This window comes from Dama dama, chromosome 21, assembly GCF_033118175.1.
Source record: "Dama dama isolate Ldn47 chromosome 21, ASM3311817v1, whole genome shotgun sequence".
Classification (NCBI taxonomy): Eukaryota; Metazoa; Chordata; class Mammalia; order Artiodactyla; family Cervidae; genus Dama; species Dama dama.
Genome location: NC_083701.1, coordinates 36,310,624 through 36,338,507, shown reverse-complemented (window position 1 = coordinate 36,338,507; position 27,884 = coordinate 36,310,624). Strand labels below are relative to the sequence as shown.

General features: G+C 38.0%; 1 protein-coding gene and 1 non-coding gene across 7 annotated transcripts; both read left to right on the top strand.

Annotated features, from left to right (window-relative positions):
- The first annotated feature begins 48 nt into the window (after positions 1-48).
- Positions 49-25,840, top strand: C21H8orf89 (chromosome 21 C8orf89 homolog). Of its 6 annotated transcripts, none has more exons than XR_009689546.1 (7): positions 49-194; positions 9,559-9,725; positions 12,103-12,256; positions 14,435-16,454; positions 16,806-16,861; positions 23,585-23,623; positions 25,544-25,570. XR_009689546.1 is itself a non-coding variant. In XM_061123478.1 (7 exons), the coding sequence occupies exons 2-7, from the start codon at positions 9,599-9,601 to the stop codon at positions 25,690-25,692; spliced, it is 621 nt and encodes a 206-aa protein (XP_060979461.1). In that variant the 5' UTR covers positions 49-194; positions 9,559-9,598; the 3' UTR covers positions 25,693-25,840. The 6 variants fall into 6 exon arrangements, 2 of the variants coding, with proteins under 2 accessions (XP_060979461.1, XP_060979462.1); XR_009689547.1 differs by lacking the exon at positions 25,544-25,570 and adding an exon at positions 25,161-25,192; XM_061123478.1 differs by having other exon boundaries at positions 14,435-14,531; positions 16,807-16,861; positions 25,544-25,840.
- TRNAK-CUU (transfer RNA lysine (anticodon CUU)) lies at positions 4,980-5,052 on the top strand. The gene has a single exon. It is a non-coding gene; the product is annotated as a tRNA-Lys (tRNA).
- Positions 25,841-27,884: the final 2,044 nt, after the last annotated feature.

The window sequence follows — 27,884 nt, the reverse complement described above, 5'->3', positions numbered from 1 at the left end:
CCCCGCCGCCGCGGCCCGCCCCGCAGCTCGGCCCGTCCCGGCCGGGGGTTCGGCTCGGCGCCGGGCCGCCCCTGGCTCCAGCGCGGTTCGCTACCCCCGCTGAAGCCGCTGCGTGAACCGCAGACCTGGGCGCCGCCGCCGCGGGCCGGGCCGGCGAAGAAGCCCCTCCCGTCCACGGCCGAGCTGCGGGGACAGTGAGTGCCAGCGGTCTTGGTCTCGGGAGCCTCCGCCAGGGACGTCCCGGGGGTAGGGGGTGGCCTAGAGTTAGGCCTGCTAGAGAGGTGGATCGCTGAGGTCAGCCGGTCCGGCCCCCTCCCGTCCAAGGGAGCCAGCCTCCTGACACACGTGGATCGCCCCAAGCACCTCCTGATGCTTTTGGAAAGGGGCTGGCTGGGAACCGGGGTTGAGGACCTGACGGAGGCTGCGGGCGGGACCGGTGCAGAGACGTGCGAGCAAGATCGGGCGAAGAGGCCTGCCTGCTGCATCGAGGCCTTCCCGCACTCCCGCTCACTGGGCCAGCACACTCAGTGGCCCCTCCAGTGGACACACCCTTACGGGTTCACCCTCCCACCCTCCTGGGGCTTAAACTGAAGAGGGGATGGAATGTGTTTCTGTTTTCTTCTTTGACTGCCTCGGCATCTCCCCTCCTTCCCCAACAGCACTTGGGATGCTGACCGTATTAGTCACATAGCTCTGGCCTGCTTTTCATTGCCATTTTTTCCTGGTCCCATTTCTGATTTACCTATATGATTTGTGTATTTATTACTTTTTTTCCTCGAGGGATTTAAAATGCTAGACAAGATTTGTGCGATGCAGGTAGTCTGTTCTATATTGTACTGGTCTTCTCATACTACACCCTTCCAAGGGTCATAGACATGGAAACCGTGGAGTTTCTCCATAGATAAATGAAAATTTGCAACCATTTTCAGGGCTTCCCTTGTGGCTCAGCTGGTTAAGAATCCGCCTGCAGTGTGAGAGACCTGGGTTCAATCCTTGGGTTGGGAACATCCTCTGGGAAAGGAAAAGGCTACCCACTCCAGTATTCTGGCCTAGAGAATTCCATGGACTGTGTAGTCCATGGGGTTGCAAAGAGCCAGACAAGACTGAGCAACTTTCACTCACTCATTCACTCAGGGTATTATACTTTCTGAAGTGCAAGAATCCCTGTTTGTTATCTTTATTGACTTTTTATCTACATTGTTTTTTTAAATTAATTTTTGTTGGATCATTTGGGCTTCCGTGGTGGGTGAGACAGTAATGCATCTGCCTGCAATGCAGGAGACCCAGGTTTGATTCCTGGGTCAGGAAGATCCCCTGGAGAAGCGAATGGCTACCCACTCCAGTATTCTTGCCTGAAGAATCACATGGATAGAGGAGCCTATAGTTGCTTGACAATGTTTGTGGTGTTAGTTTCAGCTGTATAGCAAAGTGAATCAGCTATAGGTATACATATATTCCCTCTCTTTTTTTGGATTTCCTTCCCATTTAGGTTGCTACAGAGCACTGAGTAGAGTTCCCTGAGATACACAGTAGGTTCTCATTTGTTATCTACTTCATACATGGTGTTAATAGTGTGTGTATCTCAATCCTAGTCCCACAGTTCACCCCATCTACATTTTTAATGGTGAGTTTAAATCTTACATTACATGGCATTTCTTCTAAAATACTTCTGACTTTTTTTTTCAAGTTCTTAATTTTTGAAATTGTGTTATAATACAGTTGTACTTCTCATTCAAACAGCACAAAAGTATACAGACTTAAAGGTGAAAACCCTTAGTTTCTACTCCTTTACTTTCCAACACTTCATAGAGTTAATTTCGTATTTATTCTTTCATTCTTTTTACATTTATGTTTGATCATTAATGAAATCATATGGATTCTTTTGAGAAATTACCTTTTTAAGAAGATATGGAGAATACCTTTCATATCAATTTGCGTGCATTCTAAGTTGCTTCCATCATGTCCAACTCTGCAACCCCATGGACTGTAGCCCACCAGGCTCCTCTATCCATGGGGATTCTCCAGGCAAGAATATTGGAGTGGGTTGCCATGTCCTTCTCCAGGGGATCTTCCTGACCCAGGGATCAAACCCACATTACGTCTCTTACATCTTCTATATTGGCAGGTGGATTCTTTACCACTGGCACCACCTGGGAAGCCGCTCATAGCAGTTTACTTAGATCTTCATTGAATATTTCATAGATGTGTCATATAGATGTATGACCATATGGTATAGATATATCATAATTTGTGTAAACATTCTTAAGTTTGGTTCCAATTTTTCCTTATCACAAACAATGCAATAGTGAACAGTCTTACACATGGGAACAGTTTTATAAAGTGAATTCCTTAAAGCAGAATTGCTGGGTCAAATGTAATTAAAAAGATGTTGGTGGAATCTTGCTTTGCAAAATGTCTTTACTGATTTACATTGACGTAAACAGGCTGTGGTAAAAAAAAAAAACAAACACAAAAACAACCTGTGTTTATTAGTATTTAAAAAACAGTAGCTCCCACTTATTGAGTGTTTATTATATGTCCAGCATGGTGCCGAGCACTTGGCATGCGTTTAAAAATTTAATCCTTACTAACTCTGTGAGAGAGGCACTATTAATTTCTCCATGACCCTATGATTATGCAGCTTTTGAAGAGCAGAGCCAAGATTAGAATCCAGGTTCATTTAACTGCAATGCTTGTGTTCTTTGTTGGGTCTGAATGCCTGGTCAGTAGTTGACAGGGAACTGTGTTTCATTGGGTGGTTTGAGGATTCAATGAGATTATGTGTTTGGTGTTACAGTATTATTAGCATATAGTTTCTTTCTCTACTAACTCCTGTAGCATTGGACATGATCCAGTTTTCCCACGATTCTGGTTTCCCCTGGATCATTTCCCTCTCTAGTCACTTTTCTGCATTCTCTTTATCTTCCTGACCAGCATATATTTTAAGGGAGTCTGGCTTTCTTCTCCCTTGAAAATCTCCATTGCAAATCTAATCCAATCTTGTTCCCAGTTCTCACCAGTAAATAAATAACTCTTAAAAACTTCATCTCCAGGACTTCCCTGGTAGTCCAGTGGCTAGAGTCCACCCTCCCAATGCAGAGGGCCTGGGTTTGTTCCCTGGTCAGGGAACTAAATCCCGCATGCTACAAGTAAAAGATCTCAAATAGTGAGATGACCATGGGAGATCCCTCAGGCTACAGCCAAGATCGAAGACCGCACGTGCTGCAGCCAAGACCCAGTGCAGCCAGACAAGTGAATGTTAAAAAACAGAGCAGAACTTCATCTCCGAACCAAACCTATAGCCCTCAATTTTCTGTAGCTTAGATCCACGTTACATATCTCCACCCCAATGTCCTGTACTCATTTTGTCTAAAACGGAGCTGCTCATTACCCTCCGCCCCCAGCCAGACTAGCACTTTCTCTGAATTGAATTCATGGTTCCATAATTCTCTTGGTCACCCTAGTTCACAGGCTCAGTCATCTTTGACTCTCTTTATTTTCTTTGCTAAACCTCTGAAATTCGATCGGTTGTCAGTCTTGTAGCACTCAAGTGTGTCTATGACCTTGCCCTAGTGCTGAACCCCTGTCTTCACTCTCCAGGGCTCTATTCACATCTTTTTTTTTTTTTTTTTTTTAAATGTGGACCATTTTTAAAGCGTTTATTGAATTTGTTACAATATTACTTCTTCTTCTTTTTAATGTTTTGATTTTTATGTCCATGAGGCGTGTCAGATCTTAACTCCCTGACTGGGAATTGAACCCTCACCCCTTGCATTAGAAGGTGAAGTCTTAACTACCAAACTGCCAGAGAAGTCCCCCTCCTTTTACATTTTTATCTTCCCCAGCAGGGCCTCTACCTGCATTTCAGCTGATCTAAATTCTATCTAAATGTCATTTTCCAGTTTATTTCAAGTCTTTTGTGAACCCCCTCACAACAATTACATCTCCCTCCTTTGAACTCTTCTACTGTGAGATACTGTGTATCTATCTGTCTAGCTTCAGTAAGACCTGAATGTGGCACCTTGCCTTATATTATAGTTGTGTGAGTGGCTACTGTCTTTCCTTCTGGGCTGGAAATTCTGTGAAGGCAGAATCTCTAGTTCACCTTTGTATTTGTCATGCACGTAGCACTTTTGTCATGCATAGACTTGTAGATAGTATATGCTTAATGAACATGTTTGAGTAAGAGAGCTAATATATTCACCCTTGGGAATAAAAGATTGCATGCATTTGGGTGAGTGCTAAGACACTTAAGTCATGTCTGACTCTTTTCGACCACATGGACTATATAGCCTGCCAGGTTCCTCTGTCCGTGAGACTCTCCAGGCAAGGATACTGGATTGGGTTGCCATTGCCTTCTCCACTGGAGGAAGGCAATGGCAACCCACTCCAGTACTCTTGTCTGGAAAATCCCATGGACAGAGGAGCCTGGTAGGCTTTAGTCCATGGGGTCGTGAAGAGTTGGACCCGACTGAGCGATTTCACTTTCACTTTTCACTTTCATGCATTGGAGAAGGAAATGGCAACCCACTCCAGTATTCTTGCCTGGAGAATCCCAGAGACGGGGAGCCTGGTGGGCTGCCGTCTATGGGGTCGCACGGAGTCGGACACAACTGAAGCGACTTAGCAGCAGCAGCAGCAGCCTTCCTCCAGGGGATCTTCCCAACCTAGGGATCTAACCCAAGTCTCTTATGTCTCCTGTATTGCAGGCAGATACTTGACCATCTGAGCCACCAGAGAAGCCCTATGTATCAGGGTATTGCTAGCTATAATGACAAATAGTCCCAAACATTTTTGATATAACGTAGAAATTCATTTCTTACAGGACAGTTCCAAGGCAGATGTTCCTGATCAGCAGGCAGCTTTCTTCCCATTGGTACTAGGATCAAGGCTTTTCCATTCATTGGCTTCACTGTTGGTTTAAGTGCAGCCTGTGGGAGGGAAAGGAGGAAGCGTGGAGGAAGCAGACCCAGGGGAGTTCCCTGGTGGTCTAGTGGTTAGGGCGCTGCACTCTTACTGCAGAGGCCTCAGGTTCAGTCCCTGGTCAGGGAACTAAAATCCCACAAGCTGAATGGCTTAAAAAAAAAAAAAAAATTAAAAAGCAGACCTGCTTCCTGTAAGCTTCTTGCAGAAAGTGTCACACATTGCATTCACCTGCATTCTAATCAAGGGGAGGTGGCCACTTTCTAGGAACAACTCTATTCTCCAGAGGAAAAAGAACTTGGGGCATCCAGCCTTCTCTGCCACAGTTCATTTCTATTTATCAAAATCTGTGGGGCTTTGCTTGCAGATACCTTGCTCAAAAACAAAACCAAACTTGGGCTTCCCTGGTGGCTCAGTGGTAAAGAATCTGCTTGCCAAATTAGGAGACACGGGTTCAATCCCTGGTCTGAGAGGATCCCACATGCTGCAGAACAACTAAGCCCCTGCAGTGAAACCGCTGAGCCCACGTGCCACAACTGCGGAAGCCCACGCGCCCCAGAGCCTGTGCTCTGCAACAAGAAGCCGCTACAGAGAAGCCTGTGAGCGGTAACTGGAGAGTAGCCCCCGCTCCCCACAGCTAGAGAAAGCCTGCACAGCGAGGAAGACCCAGCACAACCAACAACAAATAAATAATTTAAAAAAAGAAACAAAGCAAAACTCTCCTACTGCCCTAATTTGGTTAGGTCAGCAAAAGCTCTGTTGTCCCACAAAGTCTAAACACAGATTTATCATCAGTGTGTATCATAAGGAACTGTAATCGTTCATTTACTTTGTTCCCCTGAGTAGAGTGTATGATTTTGCATCATGTTCATTTTTGTATTTCAACTCCTAACACAATGACTGGCACTGTGGATACATAAACAACTAGCTTTCTCAATGAATCCGCAACTTGCCTTTCTTTATGTTCATTTGATTATTTTGGTTTAATCAAAGCTAAAAATAAAGGTAATATTACCATCTGCTCTTTGATGTTGGGCTGTTTTCAGTCTTTTTGCTTTTCTGTTATAAAAAAATTGTAGAATTTGACATCCTTGAAGGTAAATATTTGGATGTATCATTGATCATTCCTTTAGGATAAACTGGAAGTGGCATTTCTGGGTCCAAAGTATATTTTTTTAAAAAAAGCGACCCCATGAACTGTAGCCCGCCAGGCTCTTCTGTCCATGGGATTCTCCAGGCAAGAATACTGGAGTGGGTTGCATTTCCTGTTCCAGGGGAATCTTCCAACCCAGAGATCAAACCTGGTCTCCTGTATTGCAGGCAGATTCTTTACCATCTGAGCCTCTTGGGAAGCCCAACATATATAAAATTATAAAGATATAAGTATTGCTAGGTTGCTCTCTGGAAATATCACACTAACACTTCCAGTGAAATCTTATGAGAGTACCTGCTTCCTTGAACCCCATCTTACACTGTCTAGCAGTAGAGGAGAAAAGTCTTTACTATTTTCAGGACAGAAGTCATAGCTCATTATGTTATTTTGCTTTTATTTGAATATTAGTGAGGTCAAACCTTTATTGGCCATGTGTGGGTTTTTCTTTTCTTTTTTCCTGTAGCGAGTTATCTGTTTTTTAATAAACACACTGTCTTGGGCTTCACTTGATAATTGACTTTTAAGTATCTTTACATACAAAAGAAATTAAATTCTTCAGTTCTTTATGTCATTGTTTGAAACATTTTTCTGGGGACTTCTGGCCAGTGTGGCAGAGGAAGCTGACATGGAAGAGACTCCACTTGGCTTCCCTGTATTTCAAATGTGGGGTTAAGTGTATTAAGATAATTTATGGGCATGTGGCTGAGCTAGGAATCAAGAGGAGGAAATCCCCAGGTGGCAGAAATGAAGGAAAGCTCACACAGGAAGGCAGTGCTAAGCATCTGCTGGGAGCTGAGAGTCACAAAGGAGTACTGTTCCAGTTACCATGACTGCATCACAAACTTCTCCAAAACTTAGTGGTACACAACAGCCCTTTATTGTGCTCACGGATGCTGTGGGACCGTGCCGGAATTTGGATATGGCAGCGACAGCTTGCCTCTGCTTCGCCATGTCTGGGGCCTCAGCTGGAAGATCTGGAGGCTTGGGTATGGGAACACCTGCAGGCAGGCTCACTCCTCCGTCTGGCGGCCGATCCTGGCGGTGGACTGAGACCTTAGCTGTGGATATCAGATGGAACCTTTCTGTGGTGGCCTCTCCCTGTAACTCAGCTTCCTCAGAAAATGGTTTTTGTTTTTCAGAAAAGTCCCATTACCACGTGGTTCAGGGACCACAGTTGAAGAAGTTGGTGTATTAACTGATCTGATATCTCTGAAACCCAGGGCCAGACAGAGACCACTTGAGAGCATACAGAGAGATGTACAGCAGTTTCCAAGCTCAAGGAGCTCTGGTGCCCTGTAGATGGCAGTCTCTCTAAAGATGAGCTTGTAGGGGCTTCCCTGGTGACGCAGTGGTAAAGAGTCGCCTGCCAGTGCAGAAGACTTGTATTCAATCGCTGGTCCGGGAAGATCCCACACACGCTGGAGCAACTAAGCTGGTGTGCCACTTTGAACCTGTGCTCTCGAGCCTAGAGGCCACAACTACTGAAGTCCGGCAGCTCTGAAGCCCATGCTCCACAACAAGAGAAGCCACCACGTGAAAAGCCTGTGCACCGCAACTGGAGAGTAACCCCTGCTCACTGCAACTAGAGAAAAGTCCACGCAGCAACAAAGACCCAGCACAGACAAAAAAATGAAAAACCAGAATCCCACCTTCCAGTGCAGGGAACTCGGGTTCAATCCCTGGTGGGGGAACCAGGATTCCACATGCAGCTAAGCCTGCAAGCCACGACTAGAGATGCCCACACTCCACAGTGGAGGCCCAGTGCAGCCCAAAACTTTTAAAAAATAAAAATGAGCTTGCAGTCAAAGGTTATAAATCATATAAGGAAGTGGAACCACAAGGAAGGAGACCCAGTGGATGCAGCAAATGGGAGATCTGTGCTGAAAAATGGAAAATAATACACATCTTGGAAAAAAAGTTTTATAGTATTTAAGGAGATGAAGGGATGAAAACCATAAGGCAAGAATGGGACTGTGAATAAGAACGGGAGAGGTCTAAGACTTCACACTTAGCCAGAAGGGTAAAGAGGCAGAGTCACTGAGTCAAGCAGTGCCTCCTGGACTCCAGGTATTAATTGGTTCTTGGTCTATAATAATAATAATAATCATGATGATTATGATAGTAGCAGCTGTCATTTGTTTCTACATGTGAAAATACCTTCCTGTAGTCTGTACTGAGATTCTTGTTTGAGAATTAAAGCAGTATACTGCTCATATTCTGCTGGACCATTGCTGAATAGTTCCTGTTTTATATTATCAGACTTGTGTGTATGTGTGTTCTCCCTTCATGTCCAACTCTTTGCAACCCTGTGGACTATAGCCCATGAGGCTCCTCTGTCCATGGGATTCTCCAGGGAAGAATACTGGAGTGGATAGCCATTTCCTTCTCCAGGGGATCTTCCCGACCCAGGGATCAAACCCCTGTCTCCCACAGTGCAAGCAGATTCTTTACCATCTGAGCTACCAGGGAAGCCTCATTATATTATCAGACTTGGAGGGAAGTAATGACACGTTCTCATTTTTAAATAGTTACTTTGCCTTAGCCAGTGTGGCAGAGTCTTCAGAGTTGTATATGATCATGCCATCTGAAAACAGGGACAGTTTTACTGTTTTACTATTTTCTTTCAAATCTGGATGCCTTTTCTTTCTAATTGCTAAGGCTAGGACTGCCAGTACCATGTTGAATGGAAGTTGTGAGACTGGGCATCACTACCTTGTTCCTGATCTTAGAGGAAAGCATTCAATTTTTACCTTTGATTATGATGTTAACTGTGGACTTTTCATGTATAGCCTTTTTTAATGTTGAGATAATTTCTCTCAGTTTCTAGTTTGTTCAAAGTTTTTATCATGAAAAGATGTTAAATTTTATCAAGTTTTCATGCACCTATTGAGATGATCATGTAATCTTTAAAAAATCTCTAATTTTGTAATGTGATATATCAGTCAGTTTTGGTATATCAAACCATCCTTGCATCTCAGAGACAAACTGCATTTGGTCATGGTGCATAATGGTAATGTTTTTGAGAGAATCCTAAGCATTAACATTGTCTTGTAGGTGATTTCTTGCTCTTGATGGAGAAGGAAATGGCAACCCACTTCAGTATTCTTGCCTGGAGATTTCTAGGACAAAGGAGCCTGATGGGCTACAGTCCATGGGGTTGCAAAGAGTTGGATGCAACTGAGTGACAACACACACTTGCTGTTGGATTTTAAATTTTTTATGTTGCCAAATGCCTGTAACCTTGAACTTGAAAGAATTCATTAAAACTTTTAGAAGAAAAAAGTCTTACAACTTATTTTAGCTTTATTCTTGAAGGCCTCTTGCTTTAAAATCCCAAGGGTCTGTATTTACATGTTATAAGTAAACTTTTCATTTAAATCTATGTTAATATTTACTTTGTATGATGGAAAACAAATTAGAAAAGTGTGTATCTCTGAAATACCTTTTTTTCTTTTGTATTTTGTGCTGTGAATCTGATGCAGTATCTCACTTTCATCAGCACTGTTGAAAGAAGAAGAAATAATGCCAGTGCTGTCTCCTGAAATCAAATTTGAGCCTTCTAGTGTCACCAGAAGTACCCTTGGTGGTTGTTTTCTTTTTGAGAGTAGTTGGAGGAAAGCAGTGTTAGAAACACAAAAGATGCAGAAAGGTAACTTCCATAATTACTTATCTTACTTGGTAAAATATAGAAGTTGTGCCTCGAATTTACATATACCTTTTTAAGCAGTCAAGAGATGTTAAATAATTTCTGTAACATATATGTAAGAAGGATAATACTTTAGGCTTTTGGAAAAGAGAAATGGAAGCAGATTAGAAATAACTTACTGAAGGTATTTCTGTAAATCATGATAGAAACAAATTCTGAAGACCTAAGCTTGGTTATCAGTGTAGTACTATCTCTGTTGGATCATACTTCTTTTTATAAGTAGTGTTTATTTTTAAATACCTCATGTTGTTTTTTATATTTTAAGAAACCCAAAATTTTAGCAGAACCTTTTTGTATTAATAATTCTAACCAAAATTTTACTTTCTGAGTGAGTGATGTGGAAAGTATCTTATATCTTACAGTTGCTCAATAAAGACTAAACTGAGAACTTTCAACCTGTATGCGAATGCAAAGCTTCCCCCTAATTTCAAATATAATTGTATTTCCTATTTACCCTGAATTCTGCCTTCCCCTTTATTAATGGAGATATAATTCTTGAAAATAGCAAAATTCAAACATTTTTTGTGTGTTGCTGTATTTGTCAACCTTTCCTCTAGCGTCCCAGTAAAAGTACTCAGAAGACACCAGTTTGTCTGTTCTCCTACCTCCACATCTAATTGCTGAAAAAAGGCTCTGTGATTTTTGATGAAGAGAAACTATTTTTTTTCCAAAAGAAAAAAATCCAAAGATTGCAAAATAACATTTTGAGCATATAACTCCAGTCCCATTAAATACTATTTCTATTTCTGTGCTAGATTTACTTAGTAGAGAAAGCTTAAAACATAATTCTCTATGTTTAAAAATCATCCAAACCTTTAATCTCTTAGTCTGCTTTTTCCACTCTCGTCATTTTGAATTTTTTTGTTGTTGTTAACGTTTTGACAACCTGTTTTACCAGCAATGCATGAGGTCAGTAGAAGAAGCCATCTTGATACTTCAGATGCTGCCCTTTATAGATTGGTGTGGAATTTTGCAGAGAGAAAATTAAATTCAGTGCCTGAAATGGAATTCTTTTCTCTCTCATTGCTAGCTCAGATAATCCTATATTCGTACCTCTTAATTATCACACAAAAGTAGGAAGATGGAAAGATTTAAAGTTGCAGATACTGTAAGACTCTCGAAAGTGCTTTTAAACTCTTTTTAAAAATTAATTTTTATTAAAGTTAATAATTTCATAAATTTAAATAAATTAATTTGCTTTATAATTTTGTATTATTTTCTACGGTACAGAAAAATGAATCCACTGTACATATCCATACATCTCCTCCCTTTTGGGGACCCCCTCCCTACTCCAGGCACCACATAGTATCAATAGTGTATATGTGTCAATCCCAATCTCCCACTTGCTCCCACCCCCATGTTCCCACTTGGTATCCATAGATTTGTTCTCTGTGTCTGTGTCTCTGTTTTGCAAATAAGATCATCTATGTCACTTTTCTAGATTCCACATATGCATGTTAATATATGATATTTTTCTCTTTCTGACTTCACTCTGTATAGAGTCTCTAGGTCCATCCACATCTCTACAAATGACTGTTTTGTTTCTTTTCATGGCTGAGTAATATTCCATTGTATACACATACCACATCTTTAAATATTCTGCTGTTGATGGACATTTAGGTTGCTTTAATGTCCCAACTATATACTGCTATGAATATTGGGGTTCATGTGTCTTTTTGAATTATGGTTTTCTCTGGTTATGTGCCCAGTAGGGGGATTGCTGGGTCCTTTTTTAAGTTTTTTTAAGGAAGCTCCATACTGTTTTCCATAGAGGCTGTATCAGTTTATACTTTCACCAACAGTGTAAGAGAGTTCCCTTTTCTCAATGACTTCTCTAGCATTTTTTGTTTGTAGATTTTTTGATGGCCATTCTGACCACTGTGAGGTGATTCCTCGCTGTAGTTCTGATTTGCATTTCTCTAATTAATGGTGTTGAGCATCTACTCATGTGTTTGTTGGCCATCTGTAGGTCTTCTTTGGAGAATAAGCTATTTTCCCATCTGAAGGTATCTAATGTTCTGGAAATTCTGGTTGACCAAAATAATGAAGGCAGGGGACAGTGATGACTCTGAGAGATCTGTGAAGCTCTCCTTCCTTCTTCTAGTATTTAGCCCCATAATGAGCTCTTCTCTACTGTCCCTATCCTAAGAATTGAAAGATATTCTCTTGGGAAAGATGCTAGCTCAATTACAGTAGCTTAATTTTATTTTCTTAATGACTGATTTAGTATATGTATTATGCACTTTCATTTATAGTAAAAGAAGTTATATACATTTAATCAAGAAATAATACAGATGGTTATAATACTATTTTAAATTAGAATACACCGCAGCGTTTGGTCTAGAAGAATTCAAAGGATGTGTCAAAATGCCGTATTTATCAGGATTGCAAAATTGCCAAAAAAGCATAAGTTCCACTCCACTAGAGTTTCATAGAAAACTCCTGCGTGCTGATACTGAGATGCCTCCTGTCAGGTCGGTCGTTTCTACTTGATTTTCTTTAGTTGAATATTTATTTGAAGTAACACTACTGAATATAGAGGTTTTTCTGGCTAGTGAATCTAATTCTTTCTTGCCAACTTTTTTTGTTTTTGCATAAAGGATTTAATTTTTTAAAATCTCAATTAGCAATTTTATTCAGTTTGACCAGTAGGTACTTTTTTCTGTTTTCAAGTAATATTGCCAGAAAGAATTTAAGAACTAACCTAAAAAAAAAACTTTATTGCTCTAGCATAGATTGCTCATGAGAATATTGAAAGTTTTAGCAATATAAATAAACAAGCTCTCTACAATAGTAACCGATTTCTGTACCCTGAATAGAGAACCTTGTTTCATTTCTAGTTTGACTGAAGTGATGTGAGAGGAAATTCTGAGTGAGAATTCAGTCTAATGAAGACCTTGTATTGCTATCAGATGAAATGAGTTTGTCAATCAGAAAAGTCCCACTGATTTTGAATTCTGGCATTTAAAAACATTATTTTGAATACCTTTCCTTCTATAAATCAGATAGCATTAAAAGAAAACTTCTTTCTCCAAAGGGACCTATAAATTAGTAAGATAGTCTCATACCCCATTTGGCTCCTGCTTTTATTTATTTTTTCATGAAGTATGTGTTGAATGTGTAGTACTCATTCACTTTGCCAGCCTAAAAAAGAGGAAGGATTTTCTTTTGTTGAAAATTTATTTGTAGTAACACTGCTGAATGTAGAGGTTTTTCTGGCTAGTGAATCTAATTCTTTCTTGCCAGTTACTCTCTTTAGTGGGAGATGTAGGTTTTCATATTTTCTCCTGCTGTAGTGAGCTTTGAAGACATCTAGTTACACATAGCACACACATAATTGGAATTTTAGAATATGTATCTCTTGAGTTTTCAACTAGTGTTATTGGTCTTGCTAATTACTCTTGAAATAAATTTTTTATTATTTATTAATATACTAAATATGAATATACTAAAAATGAAAAGTTGTAGATAGTTTATATCTAAATTATGAAAATAAATAATTTGAATTTTGTAGAAAATCTGGAGAAAAAAATAAAAACAATTATTTGATAGCTTACCCATCCTAACATACCCATTTTTATTCTTAGAGCTTCTCTTCAATCATCCTCTATTTTCATGGATTTTTATTTGAGTTGTGATTTTAGTATAATTCCCATTTTTCATTCTGCCACTTTTTACTTAATATTACGTGTGTACAGTTTTTCCATGTTACTACATAATCTTCAAACAGTCCTTACTGGCCACATTATAAAATATTTTGTTGTTAGATTCATAGTTTATTTAATTTTATTTAATTTTCCTGTCATTGCTTTGACTTTTTTCACTTTGTAAATGACACCATAAATGAACAATAACACACATAAAGCTTTTGCCATTATTTTTAATATCATCCGAGGACAGACTATCAAGCTATAAAATATAAAAACCAAAATCATTCTTTCTGAAGTGAGATTATAATGAAATAAGGCAGATAGTGAAGGACAGGGAAGCCTGGCATGCTGTAGTCCATGGGGTCACCAAGAGTTGGACGTGACTTAGCAACTGAACAAGTGCAGAATCAGAGATGATATAAGAGAGACAGTGAGTTGTTAGTGAAGCAGACGGTAGCAGCTAAGGAGGATGCATGGCGGGGATGTAGAAAGAAGAGTGACTATTGAAAACATGCATGTGAAAGCTACTTAAGGACAGTGAGTTTCTTTTATTATCAAGATACCTGTTTCCCCAACACTCAGCTCACTCTTGTCTTTGAGTAAAAGTGTGTAGGGCTGCCTATGGCCATGGCCTTGTCTCAGTTCTTTCAATCACATGACCATCTTAAAGAAACTGCAAATCCAGAAAGCATCCCCTGAATTAACCCATTTGATCTTTAGATTTTAAGTCTTCATTTGGCTTCCTACCTTTTTCATCAGATTTCAGTTCATTATTTTTTTCATTTACAATTTGGCCATATGTGAAATGATTTCTTAATATTTTACATTGATTTGAGTGTGAATTTACTTACTTCAATCAGGAATAATCTGAATATATTATATTTATGTTATGACAAGTGTTCTTCAGACACAGAATAGAAGAGTGGTGGCTTAGAACCACGCTGTTTACGAAGTACTTGGCGGATGTAAATATTATTTCTTTTTCCTGTGTCTTTATTTTAGCCATTCTCCTGAGAACATGTCAAGTTGCCTGCAAGTATTTTATTCTCCTCTACATATTGCACAACATCCTGTGAAAGGACAGTCTTGGCAAAGCAGGAAAGTACTCATTTTTGTCTGTCTTGTATACAATCCCTTACCCTTAAAAAAAAAAAATTTCTGTATATATGGATATTTTATTTTATATTCTGATAAAAGTTTAATGTGTTTTTAAGTTTCTTTAATGGTAAAATTTTTCAGTGAATTGCAAGGTGATGTATTTTGGTAATGTAATTGAAAATAGTCCTAGAGGTGAAGTGCATTTAAAAGTTACACTTGACTCTTGTGCGTATGATATGATAAACTGCCACCAGCTGTCATGCTAGCAGACCTGAAGCAATGATTTGTGCGTTTAGTTCCATTAAATTAATATTATGAAACTGACACAATATCACCTCTCAACTCACCAGTGTTATCTTTAAAAGTTCCATGCAGCCAAGCACAAGATATTTGTTCTGATACTGGATACTTTTTTTTTTAATGGATGTTCTATGTTTTTTGAGGACGTGGCGCTAGTGGTAAAGAACCCGTCTGCCAAGGCAGGAGATGTAGGAGATGCAGGTTCGATCCCTAGGTCAGGAAGATCCGCTGGAGAAGGGCATGGCAACCCACTCCATGCCTACAGTATTCTTGCCTGGAGAATCCCATGGACAGAGAAGCCTGGTAGGCTATATAGTCCATAGGGTCGCAAAGAGTTGGACACAACTTAAGCGAATTAGCACACGCATGCACAAAGCCCTTCACACTAAAAAGGTTAATCATAGAATTTCAATTATCTCTCAGTAGGTGCAAGAGAATCTGAGGAGTATTCTTGCTGCTGCTGCTGCTGCTGCTAGGGACCACTAAAAGCTTATTACATAACAATCAGAAAGGCTGGTCTTGAGTGCCAACCTCAGTGTAAATACTAGGTATTCTTATCTCAACTGTACCCATATTTGATGTCTAGGAGGGGTGATGTTGCCATGGTAATAAGTTGCTAGGATACCTCCAAGCAGTCATGTAAGCTGACTTTGTTTAGTGTATTACATGGATTAAGAATGAATATATGTTTTTATTGGATAGAGGGAAAAATTATAGCTGATTTGTAAGTTTAGTGTACTTACAAGAAATTTAGAATGCTTATGGGTTATCTTACCTAGAGCCAATTTGATCATGATGTATTTCCTCTAATAACTTACTCATTATTTAGGTTTATTCCAGTAGGAACAGAAATTGATTATGACAAAATTCCGATTGTGGTCATTAATAGGTAAAAAGAGCACAAATAACTGATAGTTGGTATCTGGCTTAAAAAGAGTGAAAAGGCTGTCTTAAAACTCAACATTCAAAAAGCATGGCATCCAGTCCCATCACTTCATGGCAAATAGATGGAGAAACAATGGAAACAGTGAGAAACTTTATTTTCTTGGGCTCCAAAATCACTGCAAATGGTGACTGCAGCCATGTAAAAAAAGATGCTTGTTCCTTGGAAGAAAAGCTATGACCAACCTAGACAGCATATTAAAAAGCAGAGACATTACTTTGCTGACCAAGGTCTGTCTAGTCAAAGCTATGGTTTTTCCAGTAGTCATGTATGGATGTGAGTTGGACCATGAAGTAAGCTGAGTGCAGAAGAATTGATGCTTTTGAACTATGGTGATGGAGAAGACTTTTGAGAGTCCCTTGGACTGCAAGGAAATCAAACCAGTCCATCCTAAAGGAAATCAGTCCTGAATATTCATTGGAAGGACTGATGCTGAAGCTGAAGCTCCAGTCCTTTGACCACACATGAAGAACTGACTCATGGGAAAAGACCCTGATGCTGGGAAAGATTGAAGGCAGGAGGAGAAAGGGATGACAGAGGATGAGATGGTTGGATGGCATCACCCATTCCATGGACGTGAGTTTGAGCAAGCTCCAGGAGTTGGTGATGAACAGGGAAGCCTGACGTGCTGCAGTCCATGGGGTCACAGAGTCGACTGAGCGACTGAACTAAACTGAACTGGTATCTGGCATATCTAAATATTATGCTAATTAATCTTAAGTCCCTTCCTCCAGCATTCCCTGAATCATGATTAGTGATAAGTTCAGATAAAGGTGGGAAAAGGATGACATAGCACTCACCCATTGGTAAAATTTATTAGCAAAAACCAAGATACTGAGCTGGTTCATATCTGCTTCTGATGGGGTTATTTGTGATGGGAGGAGTTTCCTTCCTTTAATGTTTATTTAATTTTTATATGATGTCCTTCAATAAGTGAATTTCACTGAAAGCAAGCTTCTTGTCTCAATGTATTTTAAAAAATTAACGTACCCTGGATTTATGAAGTGAATTTATAATAATATATAATTTTAGGTTAAAGAAGACTAAGCCCACATGTACTGTGACACCACTTCAGGAGAAATCGAAAGGTAAGCTGGATCATCTTGTTCTCCTACTACTTGTCTTATGAAGGGTGTGAAAATACTTATCTTTTTTAAAACTTCCTTTCTTTCCACTGACTTAATTGTCTTTGTTTTGTTAATTTTTCTTTTAAGCTGTGCTTATTTTATAAACTTAAGTGCATGTTGCGTTCAATATATACATGCCTTTATCATGTCATGTTGGAAGATGGAGCGAATAAACAGTACCTCTCAAAATGAGAAGGCACCTTGAGACTGAAAACCAAGGCAGACAGTGCCATTTAATCAATGGATCAGCTTATTGTATGGTAACTTACTCACAATGTGGGAGTTCCAGGGCAAACGGCTTGGAAACATCTGTAGCTGCACTCTGCATTACTGAGTGACTGTTGGGACAAATTTACAGTTAACCTAGCGTATGGGGGTATGTGCTTAGGAACGGGAAGAACATTCCTAAGTCAAGATTTATGAATGGGTAACTATTCTCATGGGTGCCAGGAATATGTCAGGGAAGGTCTTCATCATTGTTTGGAGACCACCTGGTCCTTATAATTTGTTGTTGTTTAGTCACTAAGTCGTGTCTGATTCTTGCAGCCCCATGGACTGTACCCCGCCAGGCAGTATGGAAAACAGTATGGAGGTTCCTCAAAAAATTAAAAATAAAGCTACCATGTAGTCCATCGATCCCAGTACTGGGTATATTTCCAAACGAAATGAAATCCATATCTCAAAGAGATATCTGAACTCACATATTCACTGCAGTATTATTCACAACAGCCAAGATATGGAAACAATCTAAGTGTCCATTGACAGATAAATGGATAAAGAAAATGCAATATATATATACCCAATGCAATATTATTTTGCCATAAAAAATAAGGAAATCCTACCTTTGTAACAATGTGGATGAACCCAGAACACTTTATATAAGTGAAATAAGTCAGATAGAGAAAGACAAATACTGCATGGTATCACTTATATGTAGAATCTTTTAAAACGTCAAACAGAAACAGAGTAGAATAGTGGTTATCAGTAAGTGGGGGCTGGGGAAAATGGGGAGATGTTTTGGAGATATAATGTACAGCATGGTGACTGAAGCTATTAATACTATATGATGTATTGAAGTTTGCTGAGATAGTAGAATTTTAAGTGTTCTCATCTCCTCTCCACCTCAAGAAGGTAAACAAGTAAGATGATTGAGTGTTAATTAACTTAATTATGATAATCATTTTACAGTGTTTATGTATATCAAGTCATCAGTGAGTGAGTGAGTGAGTGATAGTTGCTCAGTTGTGTTTGGCTCTTTGCGACCCTATGGACCATAGTCTGCCAGGCTCCTCTGTCCATGGAATTCTCCAGGCAAGAATGCTAGAGTGGGTTACCGTTTCCTTCTTCAGGGGATCTTCCCAACCCAGGGATTGAACCCAGGTCTCCTGCATTGTAGGCGGTTTCTTTACTGTCTTACCAGGGAAGCAAGTCATCAGTGGTATATTTTAAACATACACAATTTGTATCATATATGCCTCAATAAAATTGGTAAAAGATGGAAAACAATATATCACAGGATTAGTAAAAAGAAATCTAGAGCATTATGAAAGTACCCAATTAAAGTGAAGAGAGAAAGATAATACAGAACAGAGTATGCAAAGACAATATGTGATTAGATAAAACTACTTTGAAAATGAAAGAAAGTGAAAGTGAAGTCACTCAGTCATGTTGGACTCTTTGTGACCCTGTGGACTGTAGCCTACCAGGCTCCTCTGTCCATGGGATTCTCCAGGCAAGGATACTGGAGTGGGTTGCCATTTTTTTTTACACATGTATAATTCTAATTCCAGATTAAGAGGAGCAAGAGAAAGTGAGACAAGCACTATTTACTTACTGGCTGAGAATTTCCCAAACTGACTGAAAAATACCAAACAATGGATACAAAAATTCTATGAACCTCCAGCAGAATAGTGACAAAGAAAATCATAGTTAGTCACATCATAGTAAAAACACTAAATATTTTTTAAAAAAGGAAAAAAACAGAAAAAGATAAGTTCTCTTCTGGAGAGCAATGGTAAGACATACAACTGACTTTCCAATGGAGACAGTGGAAGCAAGAAGACAAAGCAGTGGTATTTTCAAGTGCTGAATGACAGTAACTGCCAAACTCGCTTTGTATACACAATGAAAATATCCTTAAAAGTAAAAACAAAATAAAGACATTGTTATTCAAATGGAAGTTGAAAGATTTCATTGTCGGTAGAGCTACACTAAAATATTAAAGAAATAATGATACAAGATGAAAGCATGACAACTTGTGAAGGAAAGAGAAGCAAGAGCAGTAGTCTTGTCTTATGAAGTTTAAAATATATGTAGAAATAAAATACAATAATACCACAGAGGTGGGATGGGGCACACATGGAGTTAAAATGTTGTAAGATCCTTGCATTATTTGAAATATAGTAATTAAGTTAAAGTAAATTGTAGGGACTTCCCCTTGGTGGTCCAGTGATTAAGACTCTATGCTTCCTGATTGGGGAATTAAGATCCCACACTCCACATAGCACAGCCAAAAAATAAGATTTCTTTTAAAAAGTCAGTTGTAGTCAAAGAGATGTGATGAAATCTGTATGATAACCACTAAAAGAAAAGGATACAAGTAACAAGATTGTAGAGGAATAAAAAGTAAAAAATATTTAATTATCTCAAAGCAAGAAAAGAGGAAAAAAGAAATATGAAATAGGACAAGTAGAAAACAACTAGTAATATTAAAATTAAACATACAATAAATACATTGGATATAAGTGGACTAAATATTTCAGCGAAAAACAAAACCCATCAAACTAATACAAATAATTAGATGCTGGTTATAAGAAGCACACCTTAAAAATAAGGGCAGGAAAGATCAAAAATAAAAGGATAGAAAAATAGAAACCATGTAAATGGTAATTAAAAGAAAGCTTGTTATAGCTACACTAACATCAAACAAAATAAACTTCAAAGCAGGAAGTATTTTGCACAATAGAGTGATATTTCATAGTAACAAAAGGATTAATACAATAGAAAGATTTAACCATCCTAAATTTGTATGCTCTATTAACATAAAATACACAAAGATCAAAGGAATGTAATGAAAAGGAAAGTAGACATTATAGGAGATTTTTAAACAAATATCAAATAAGTGAAATCATGTAGCACATTTTCTCTGACTGCAGTGGAATTAAACTAGAAATCAGTAATTAAAAATAATTATAAAATCCCACAGAGGTTTGGGTATTAAGAAATGTACTTTTAAGTAACTTGTGAGTCAAAGAAGAAATACAGTGGAATTTACATATTAGTTTGAACTGGAGGATCATGAAAATATGATACATCAAAACTCCTTGGGTACAGTAAAAACATAGCTTTTAGGAAAACTTAAAGCATGAAGTACCTGTGTTAGAAAAGATGAAAGGCTTAATAAGCAATGATTTTAACATTAATCTCAAGAATTTAACAAAAGATCAGCATATTAAATTCAAAGAGAATAAAAGGAAAAAGTAATCAAGAGCAAAAATCAACAAAGTTAGAAAACAAATATTCAGTCAAGAAAAATCAACAAGAGCCAAGAGTTCGTTTTTTAAAAACAGGAATAAAATTAATAAGTGTCTAGCAAGACTGACAGGAGAGAGAGAGATTATCAGTATCATATTAAAAAAAAAGAAACCACAGCCTAGCAGAATTGACACTGGTAAATTCTTCCAACTTTTATATATTTATTTTTAATTGGAGGATAATTGCTTTACAACTGTTGTGTTGATTTCTGCCATACAACACCACAAATCAGTCATAAGTATACACATATCCCCTCCCTCTGGAGCCTCTCCCACCCACCCCTCATCCCACCCGTCGAGGTTGTCAGAGGACACTGTGTTGAGCTCCCTGAGTGACTTCCCACTAGTTACCTGTTTTACACAAGGGAATGTACGTATGTCAACGCTCCTTCCTCAGTTTGTCCCACCCTCTCCTTTCCCCACTGTGTCCACTAGTCCGTCCTCTGCATCTGCGTTTCTGTTCCTGCCCGCAGATCGGTTCATCAGTACCATTTTTCTAGATTCCACATGTACTATGTGTTAATATACGATATTTGTTTTTCTTTTTCTGACTTACTTCACTTTGTATAACAGGCTCTATCTAGGTTCATTCATCTCCGTTCAGCTGACTCACATTCATTCCTCCTTATGGCTGAGAAATATTTCGTTGTATATATGTACCACAACTTCTTTATCCAACATTTAATTTTAAAAAGCTGTGTAATATAAATTATTCCAGAAAATAGGAAGAGAAGGAACACTTGAAGACACATTTTATTAGGTCACTGACCTTGATTCTAAAACCTAGCTTTGACCTTATAAGAAACTTAAAAGTATAGATCAATTTTTCTTAAGAAAATAGAAGTAAAAATTCTAAACAAGGTTTATCAGTTCAAATTCAGTGATATATAAGAAGGATAATGCAACACACCATGTCAGATTTATCTAAGAAATGTGAGATTGATTTAACATTAGAAAAGCGATTGATGTCTATCATCTTAATAGAATAAAGGAGAAACTGCATATGTTCACTTTAATAATTGTAAAAGATATTTTAATAAGATTCAATATTCACGATTAAAACTATTTTTAGCAAACTATGAGTAGAAGGAAACTGTCTTAATTTGATAACGATGGTCTTTAAAAAAACCTACAGTAAACGGTACACTCAAACAACTAATGGGTCAAAGAAGAAATCACAAGAGAATTTTGAAAATATCTGGGGGCAAATAAAAATTTAAAAATGCAACATACCTATAGGTTGCAGCAAAAGCAGTGTGCTAAGAGTGAAATTTATAGTGGCAAACACATTAAAAAAAGAAAGAAAAAGATCTTGAATGAACCACATAAACTGACACCTCAAGGAATTACAAAAAGAAGAATAAACTAAGCCCAAACTTAGCAAAAGGAAGAAAATAATAAACATTAGAGAAGAGACAAATGAGCTTCCTTGGTGACTCAGTGGCAAAGAATCTGCCTGCATTGCAGGAGATGCAGGTTCTATCCCTGGGTTGGGAAGATCCCCTGGAGAAGGAAGTGGCAACTTACTCTGGTATTCTTGCCTGGGAAATCCCAGGAACAGAGGAGCCTGGTGGGCTACAGTCCATGGGGTTGCAACAGAGTGGGGCAGGACTTAGTGACTGAACAGCAGCAACAACAAAATGAAGCAGAACAGAAAACAAACCAACAGGACCAAGACTTAATTTTTAGAAAAGATAAACAAAGTTGACAAATCCTTGGTTACACTAGAAAAAAACTGAGAAGACACAAATAGTTAAAATTAGGAATGAAAGGGGAGACATTATAACTGATCACAGAAAAAAAAAGGATTTTTTTTTTTTTACCAATAAAAAGTATTATAAGAAGCTACTATGAACAATTATGTCAACAAATTGGGTAACCTAGAAAAATGGGTAAGTTCATAGAAACATACAACCTACCAAGACTGAATCATGAACAAGGGACAAATTGCGCAGAGCTATAGTAGAACTATTGAGGAGATTAAAGCAGTTATCAAATACATCCTAACAAAAACATAAGTCCAGAAATCTAGGATAAGAGGACTGTAATTTTAAAATTTGCACATTTGCTCATATCTTGTTGGTTCACACTCACTAACAAAGCTATACTTAGCTCTAAAGCAAGCTGAGACAGGTAATCTCTCCCTTTTAACTGACCTTGTCCTCGGCTAAAATTCTGTTTTGGAAAGTGTAAAAAGTTTTGAAAAGATCATTAATAGTCTGCCATAATTCTTTTACAATGAAAATTTATAGCTTTCTCTTGCGGATATTTGGAAATGCAGTTAATTTTTGCAATTTGATCCTACAGTCATCCACCTTGATAAAGTCTCTTGTTATTTCTTGGTTTATGTTTTAAATTGTGTATATATATTAATTTATTATATGCAATATATATAATTTTTTAGTTTTTTATGTAGATTACCATATGTGAATGATGTCAGTTTTATTCTTTCTTTCCAAAGGTTTTTCCTACCCCCAACCCAAGCTTTTATTTTTCTGACTTTACTAAGCTGACTAGAACCACCAATACAGTGGTGAATAGAAATGAAAAATAGGTATCTTTGATTTGTTTCTGATTTTAAAGGAAACTCCCTTAATGTTTTCTCATAAAGAATGATGTGTAGTGTAGGTTTTGTGTATATATCCTTTATCAGGATAAAGAAGTTCTCTTTAATTTGCTCAGAGCTTTTTATTTTAAAAACAAATGAAAGTTTAATTTTATCATTTTCTTCTGAATTGATTGAAATGACCTTGTGATTTTCTGTTTAATTTTCTAATGTGAAAAATGACATTTGTAGATTTTTTTTTAACGTTCAGCCACTTTTACATCCCTCGGATACCCACATTTAAGGCATAATTCATTATCATTTTGTGTACTACCATATTTAATATTTTGCTAGGTTTTTAAAATCTATCTTAATGAGTGAGATTACCACTGATTTTCTCTTTGCCTGAATTCAGTGTCAAGATTATAATGCCCTCATGAAATACACTGGGGAGTATTCTGCTTTTTCTGTTCTCTGAAGGATATGACCTAAAATTGGAATGATTTCTCCCTTGAAAGTCTGATAGAGTTCATTTGTAAAATTATTTGGATCAATTGTTTCCTTTGGAGGAATTTTATAACATTAATTCAATCATTTTAATTTTAGGACTCTTAAGGCATTGTAATTCTCTTTCCATCAATTTTGGTAAGTTATATTTTCTAGGATTTTGCATTTTGTTCTAATTTAAAAATTTATTGGCATGAAATTTAGTTTTTGTCCTAACTGTACTTCTCCTAATATTAGTTATTTAGGTCTTCTGTTTTTTTTTCTTAATTAATTGAACCAGAGAATTTCCCTTTTTTATTAGTTTTTTCAAGGAAGAATTTTTATCTTTTTAAAAATCTTTCTTTTTGTAAGTTTGTTTTTTACTTCATTGAATTTTCTTTCCTATATTACATCCTTCTTCCATATTCTTTTGGAGAAGGACATGGCAACCCACTCCAGTATTCTTGCCTGGAAAACTTCATGGCCAGAAAAGCCAGGGGTTGAAAGGAGTCGCCCACAACCGAGCGACTGAGCACATCTGTATTCTTTGGGTTGTTCTTTTCCTAATGTATGTCTTATATTGAGCTTATTAATTTTCAATCTTCTTTTCTAAAACAGGAATCTTAAGGTAAAACCTCCTATGTACAACTTTTGCTACATCACACAAGTTTTGTAATTTTTTCTTGATCAGTTAGTTAAGTATTTTTAATGTTTATTACAATTTATTTTTGATGAATGAATAATTTAGAATGTGTATACATTTCTAAATATTTGAGAATTTTAAAATTTACTGCTAATTTCCAATTTAATTGCATTGGTCTGTGTGATACCAGTTCTTTGAATTGTTTCGAGGTTTGCTTAAATGCTTGCTCGGTGCTCAGTTGCTCAGTTGTGTCCGACTCTTTTTGACCTCATGGACTGTAGCCCTGTTTTCTCCTCTGTCCATGGGATTTTCCAGGAAAGAATACTGCAGTGGGTTGTCATTTCCTTCTGCAATAATTCTTAGAATCTACTTTTTGCGGCCAGAGACTCTAAGTGTCCAGTTCATTGTACTGCTAAGAACTGGAATCCTGCTCAGCTCTTCCTTTCTACTCTTTCTCTGAAATTTCCACCCTCATTACACACTGAAATAAAACAAACAAAAATACCAACCACATTGGAGAACTGAAGACAGTTTTTATTTTGGGCACTTGAAACTGAAGTTAAATAATAGTATTTTAAAGAAATATGGATCAGTCTATTACTATTAAAGCCTTGTATGTTTCTAAATAGAAGAACTTATACATATTACATAGGAACTTTGAATTGATGGATCTTGATTTAAATCCTGCCTCTAACAATTTCTAAACTCTTTTTAAAATCTGTAATCCAAGATAGTACTAATTACTGACTTCATAGTACTGATGTGTGGATGATATAGATGAAAAATACTTGACATACAAGAGATCATTCAATTAATGTTATCTATTATTATTGTTATTACTCTCCTTCTATAATAGAAAATTCATTACTGCTGTTTCAGTTAGTGAGTGACTCATTTTATAATTTTACTCTTTTACTTCATTTAACATTTATGAGAAATGATTTTATTTGTAGACAATAACAAACTCTGATTTAGTTTTATATCATTAAATACCGGCATTGAGCATTTTTGAGTTAAATATTTTTTGGATGACTTGTCATCCCTGTGGCTCAGACGGTGAAGAATCAGCCTGCAATGCAGGAGACCCAGGTTCGATTCCTGGGTCAGGAAGATCCTCTGGAGAAGGGAATGGCAACCCATTTCAGTATTCTTGCCTGGAGAATCCCCATGGACAGAAGATCCTGGCAGGCTACAGTCCATGGGGTCACAAAGAGTTGGACAGGACTGAACGACTGAATGCTTTCACTTTGCCATTCCACTCACTTAGAAAGTTAAGTGGCTTTCATTTCTACTTCAAAGAATGTGTTGTATGAAGAACTAGTGGTGTTTAATGGTCATTTGAGGAAAAGATATTTCATTTGTACTCTAAAGAGAGTATCATTCATGTGTGCTTAATTCAATTGTAATAAGTGTTTTTTTTGTTTGTTTGTTTACAGGTTCTGGTTTCAGCGATCCTCTCACTGGAGCACCATCTCAGTACTTACAGAGACTTTCCAACATGGCCATTTTGGAGTATGACACCATTCGTCAAGAAACAAGCAAAAAAATTAAAAAGAGCAAGAAACGAGAGCTTCGAGACTGCTGATTATCATACACTGTGATGCTTTCTTCACTGACTTTTAAAGTTTATATTTTTCCTTTCTTTTCTTTTTTGATATGTGATATGATGTGCAATGATTTACATAAAAATGGAAATGTAAATAGGAAATAAATGTTTTCTGTTATATACGAAATATATTGTATTTTGTTAGTCTCACAGAGACACCAAGATAATTATTTTTATAGTTGATACACATAAGCATAAGAAAAATTTTAGTCTGCCAATTTTATGCACATCAGTTACACCTTTGGATTCTAGTTGATAAATGCTTTTTGAGTGTCTGTCTTTATGATGAGCTTTGCTAGAAGCTGCAACAGATTCAAGAGTGAGTCTTTATTTTGGGGGTTAGAAAACACCCAATGAGATCCTCACCTTGTCCTTGCTTGAGTTTGGAAGCAGTTTTGAGGTAAGTATTCAAGCAGATGAAGATGAGAATATTCGTTTTGCTTGTTGATAAATCTTGGAAAGGAAATGCTGCGTTGGATGTATGGCAGCAGTGTATTTCCTAACACTGAACCTGAGAATTGAGCAAATGCATACCCTCAGGTATCGCTGACAACCTCAGGCTCACCTGCTCAGTCAGGCCTTTACTGCCAGGCAGAACAAGGCATCTCTCCTGCATACACAAGGCATCCCTGAAGGGAAAGGGTGTGGGAGAGAGACCCGCTGTATCTCTGGGGGGAGGAGGAAGGTCTAGGTCAAGAGTAGAAAACCTTTCTCAAGATAGCCTGAGGAAGGACTTGCCTGGCAGTCCAGTGGTTAAGACTTGACCTTTCAATGCAGGGGGTGCTGGTTCAATCCCCAGGCGGAGAGCTAAGATCTATGTGCCTTGCAGTCAAAATATCAAGACATAAAAAAGAGAAGCGATATTGTAACAAATTCAATAAAGACTTTGAAGATGGTCCACATCAAAAAGAAAAAAAAAAGCATAAAAAGAAAAAAAAAAAAAACCTGAGGAGTTGGGGAGAAGTGTTTGTCAATATACTTCCCTGAAAAACAGGGAGAAATCAAGGATACCAATGACTGATCCAGTAGAGAATGAGAAATGGGTCGTAAGAGACCCACGGAGTGTTAACAGAGTTTCAAAAATGAAGCAGTAACTAACAGCCAGCAGGGAAGTCAGAGAAAGCTTCATGGAAGATGCAGTGTTAGAAATGGGCCTTAAAGACATGGACGGTGGACGGAGAGGGCATTTCTAGGAAAATGGAATAACCTAAGCAAGGAATACTATGCATTTGGGAATGAGGTACTTGGCTGGAGTGTTAGGTAGTACAGGGGAGACCATCAATTCACCTGCCTACAGACACCAAGCCGGTAGCACATTGAATGTCACCAATCAGATGAAGGCTGTGGTGAGCTGGGGCATGTTTTTCCATTCATAGATGGGCACTCACTGCCTAGCTTCAGTTCTTCTGTCATGTGAGAAGCCAGAATCTGGAGTTTTATGTCAAATTTCCTGGAAGGTAGTATGTTCTTTCGAAGCTGCATATTCAATTTTTTCTACATTTGGGGGAAACTTTTTCTTTCATTGCATCTTTGAATATTTATTCTTTCTGTCCCATATTTTTGAATTCTCTACTTCAGGAACACCAAATATGCTTGAGATCACCTTTATCTGTTTTAAATATCTGGAGTACTGGAAACTTCAGATTTGTCAATATTTTTCTCTTTATTTTCCGATTAATCTGTGGGATTTTTTTTCTCACCCAGCTGTGCTGGCCATTGATGATTTTAGCATTTCTTTCAGGTCAACAATTCTCCACTGTGTCTGGCAAGGTGAGGGTATTATTTTCCCACTTCATAGATAGAGAAATTGTGATTTAATAACTTACCCAAGTTCCCAGAGCTCTCAGGTTCCAGAGCCTGTATTTGAACCTGTGCTTTCCTGAACCCCATGTCCCTGCTTTCTCCATCACAGTACAGCTTCTTTGAAAATGTCATCTTGAATGTCCTTCCAGCTCAAAAAAATGCTCGTGGGCAGGTCCATACCTGCCCTACTCAGACTCACCCATCAACAGCATTTAATTGATGGGCCATTTGTGTTGGGCACTTGATGAGAGCTGTGTGGACAAAGTCAGTTGTCCCTAATTCCTCCTTCCTCACTCCATTTAGGATGTGAAGCTTCAGGGGAGAGATACTCTAGCTTTCCCACCTCAGAAAATCAGTAGCAATATTAT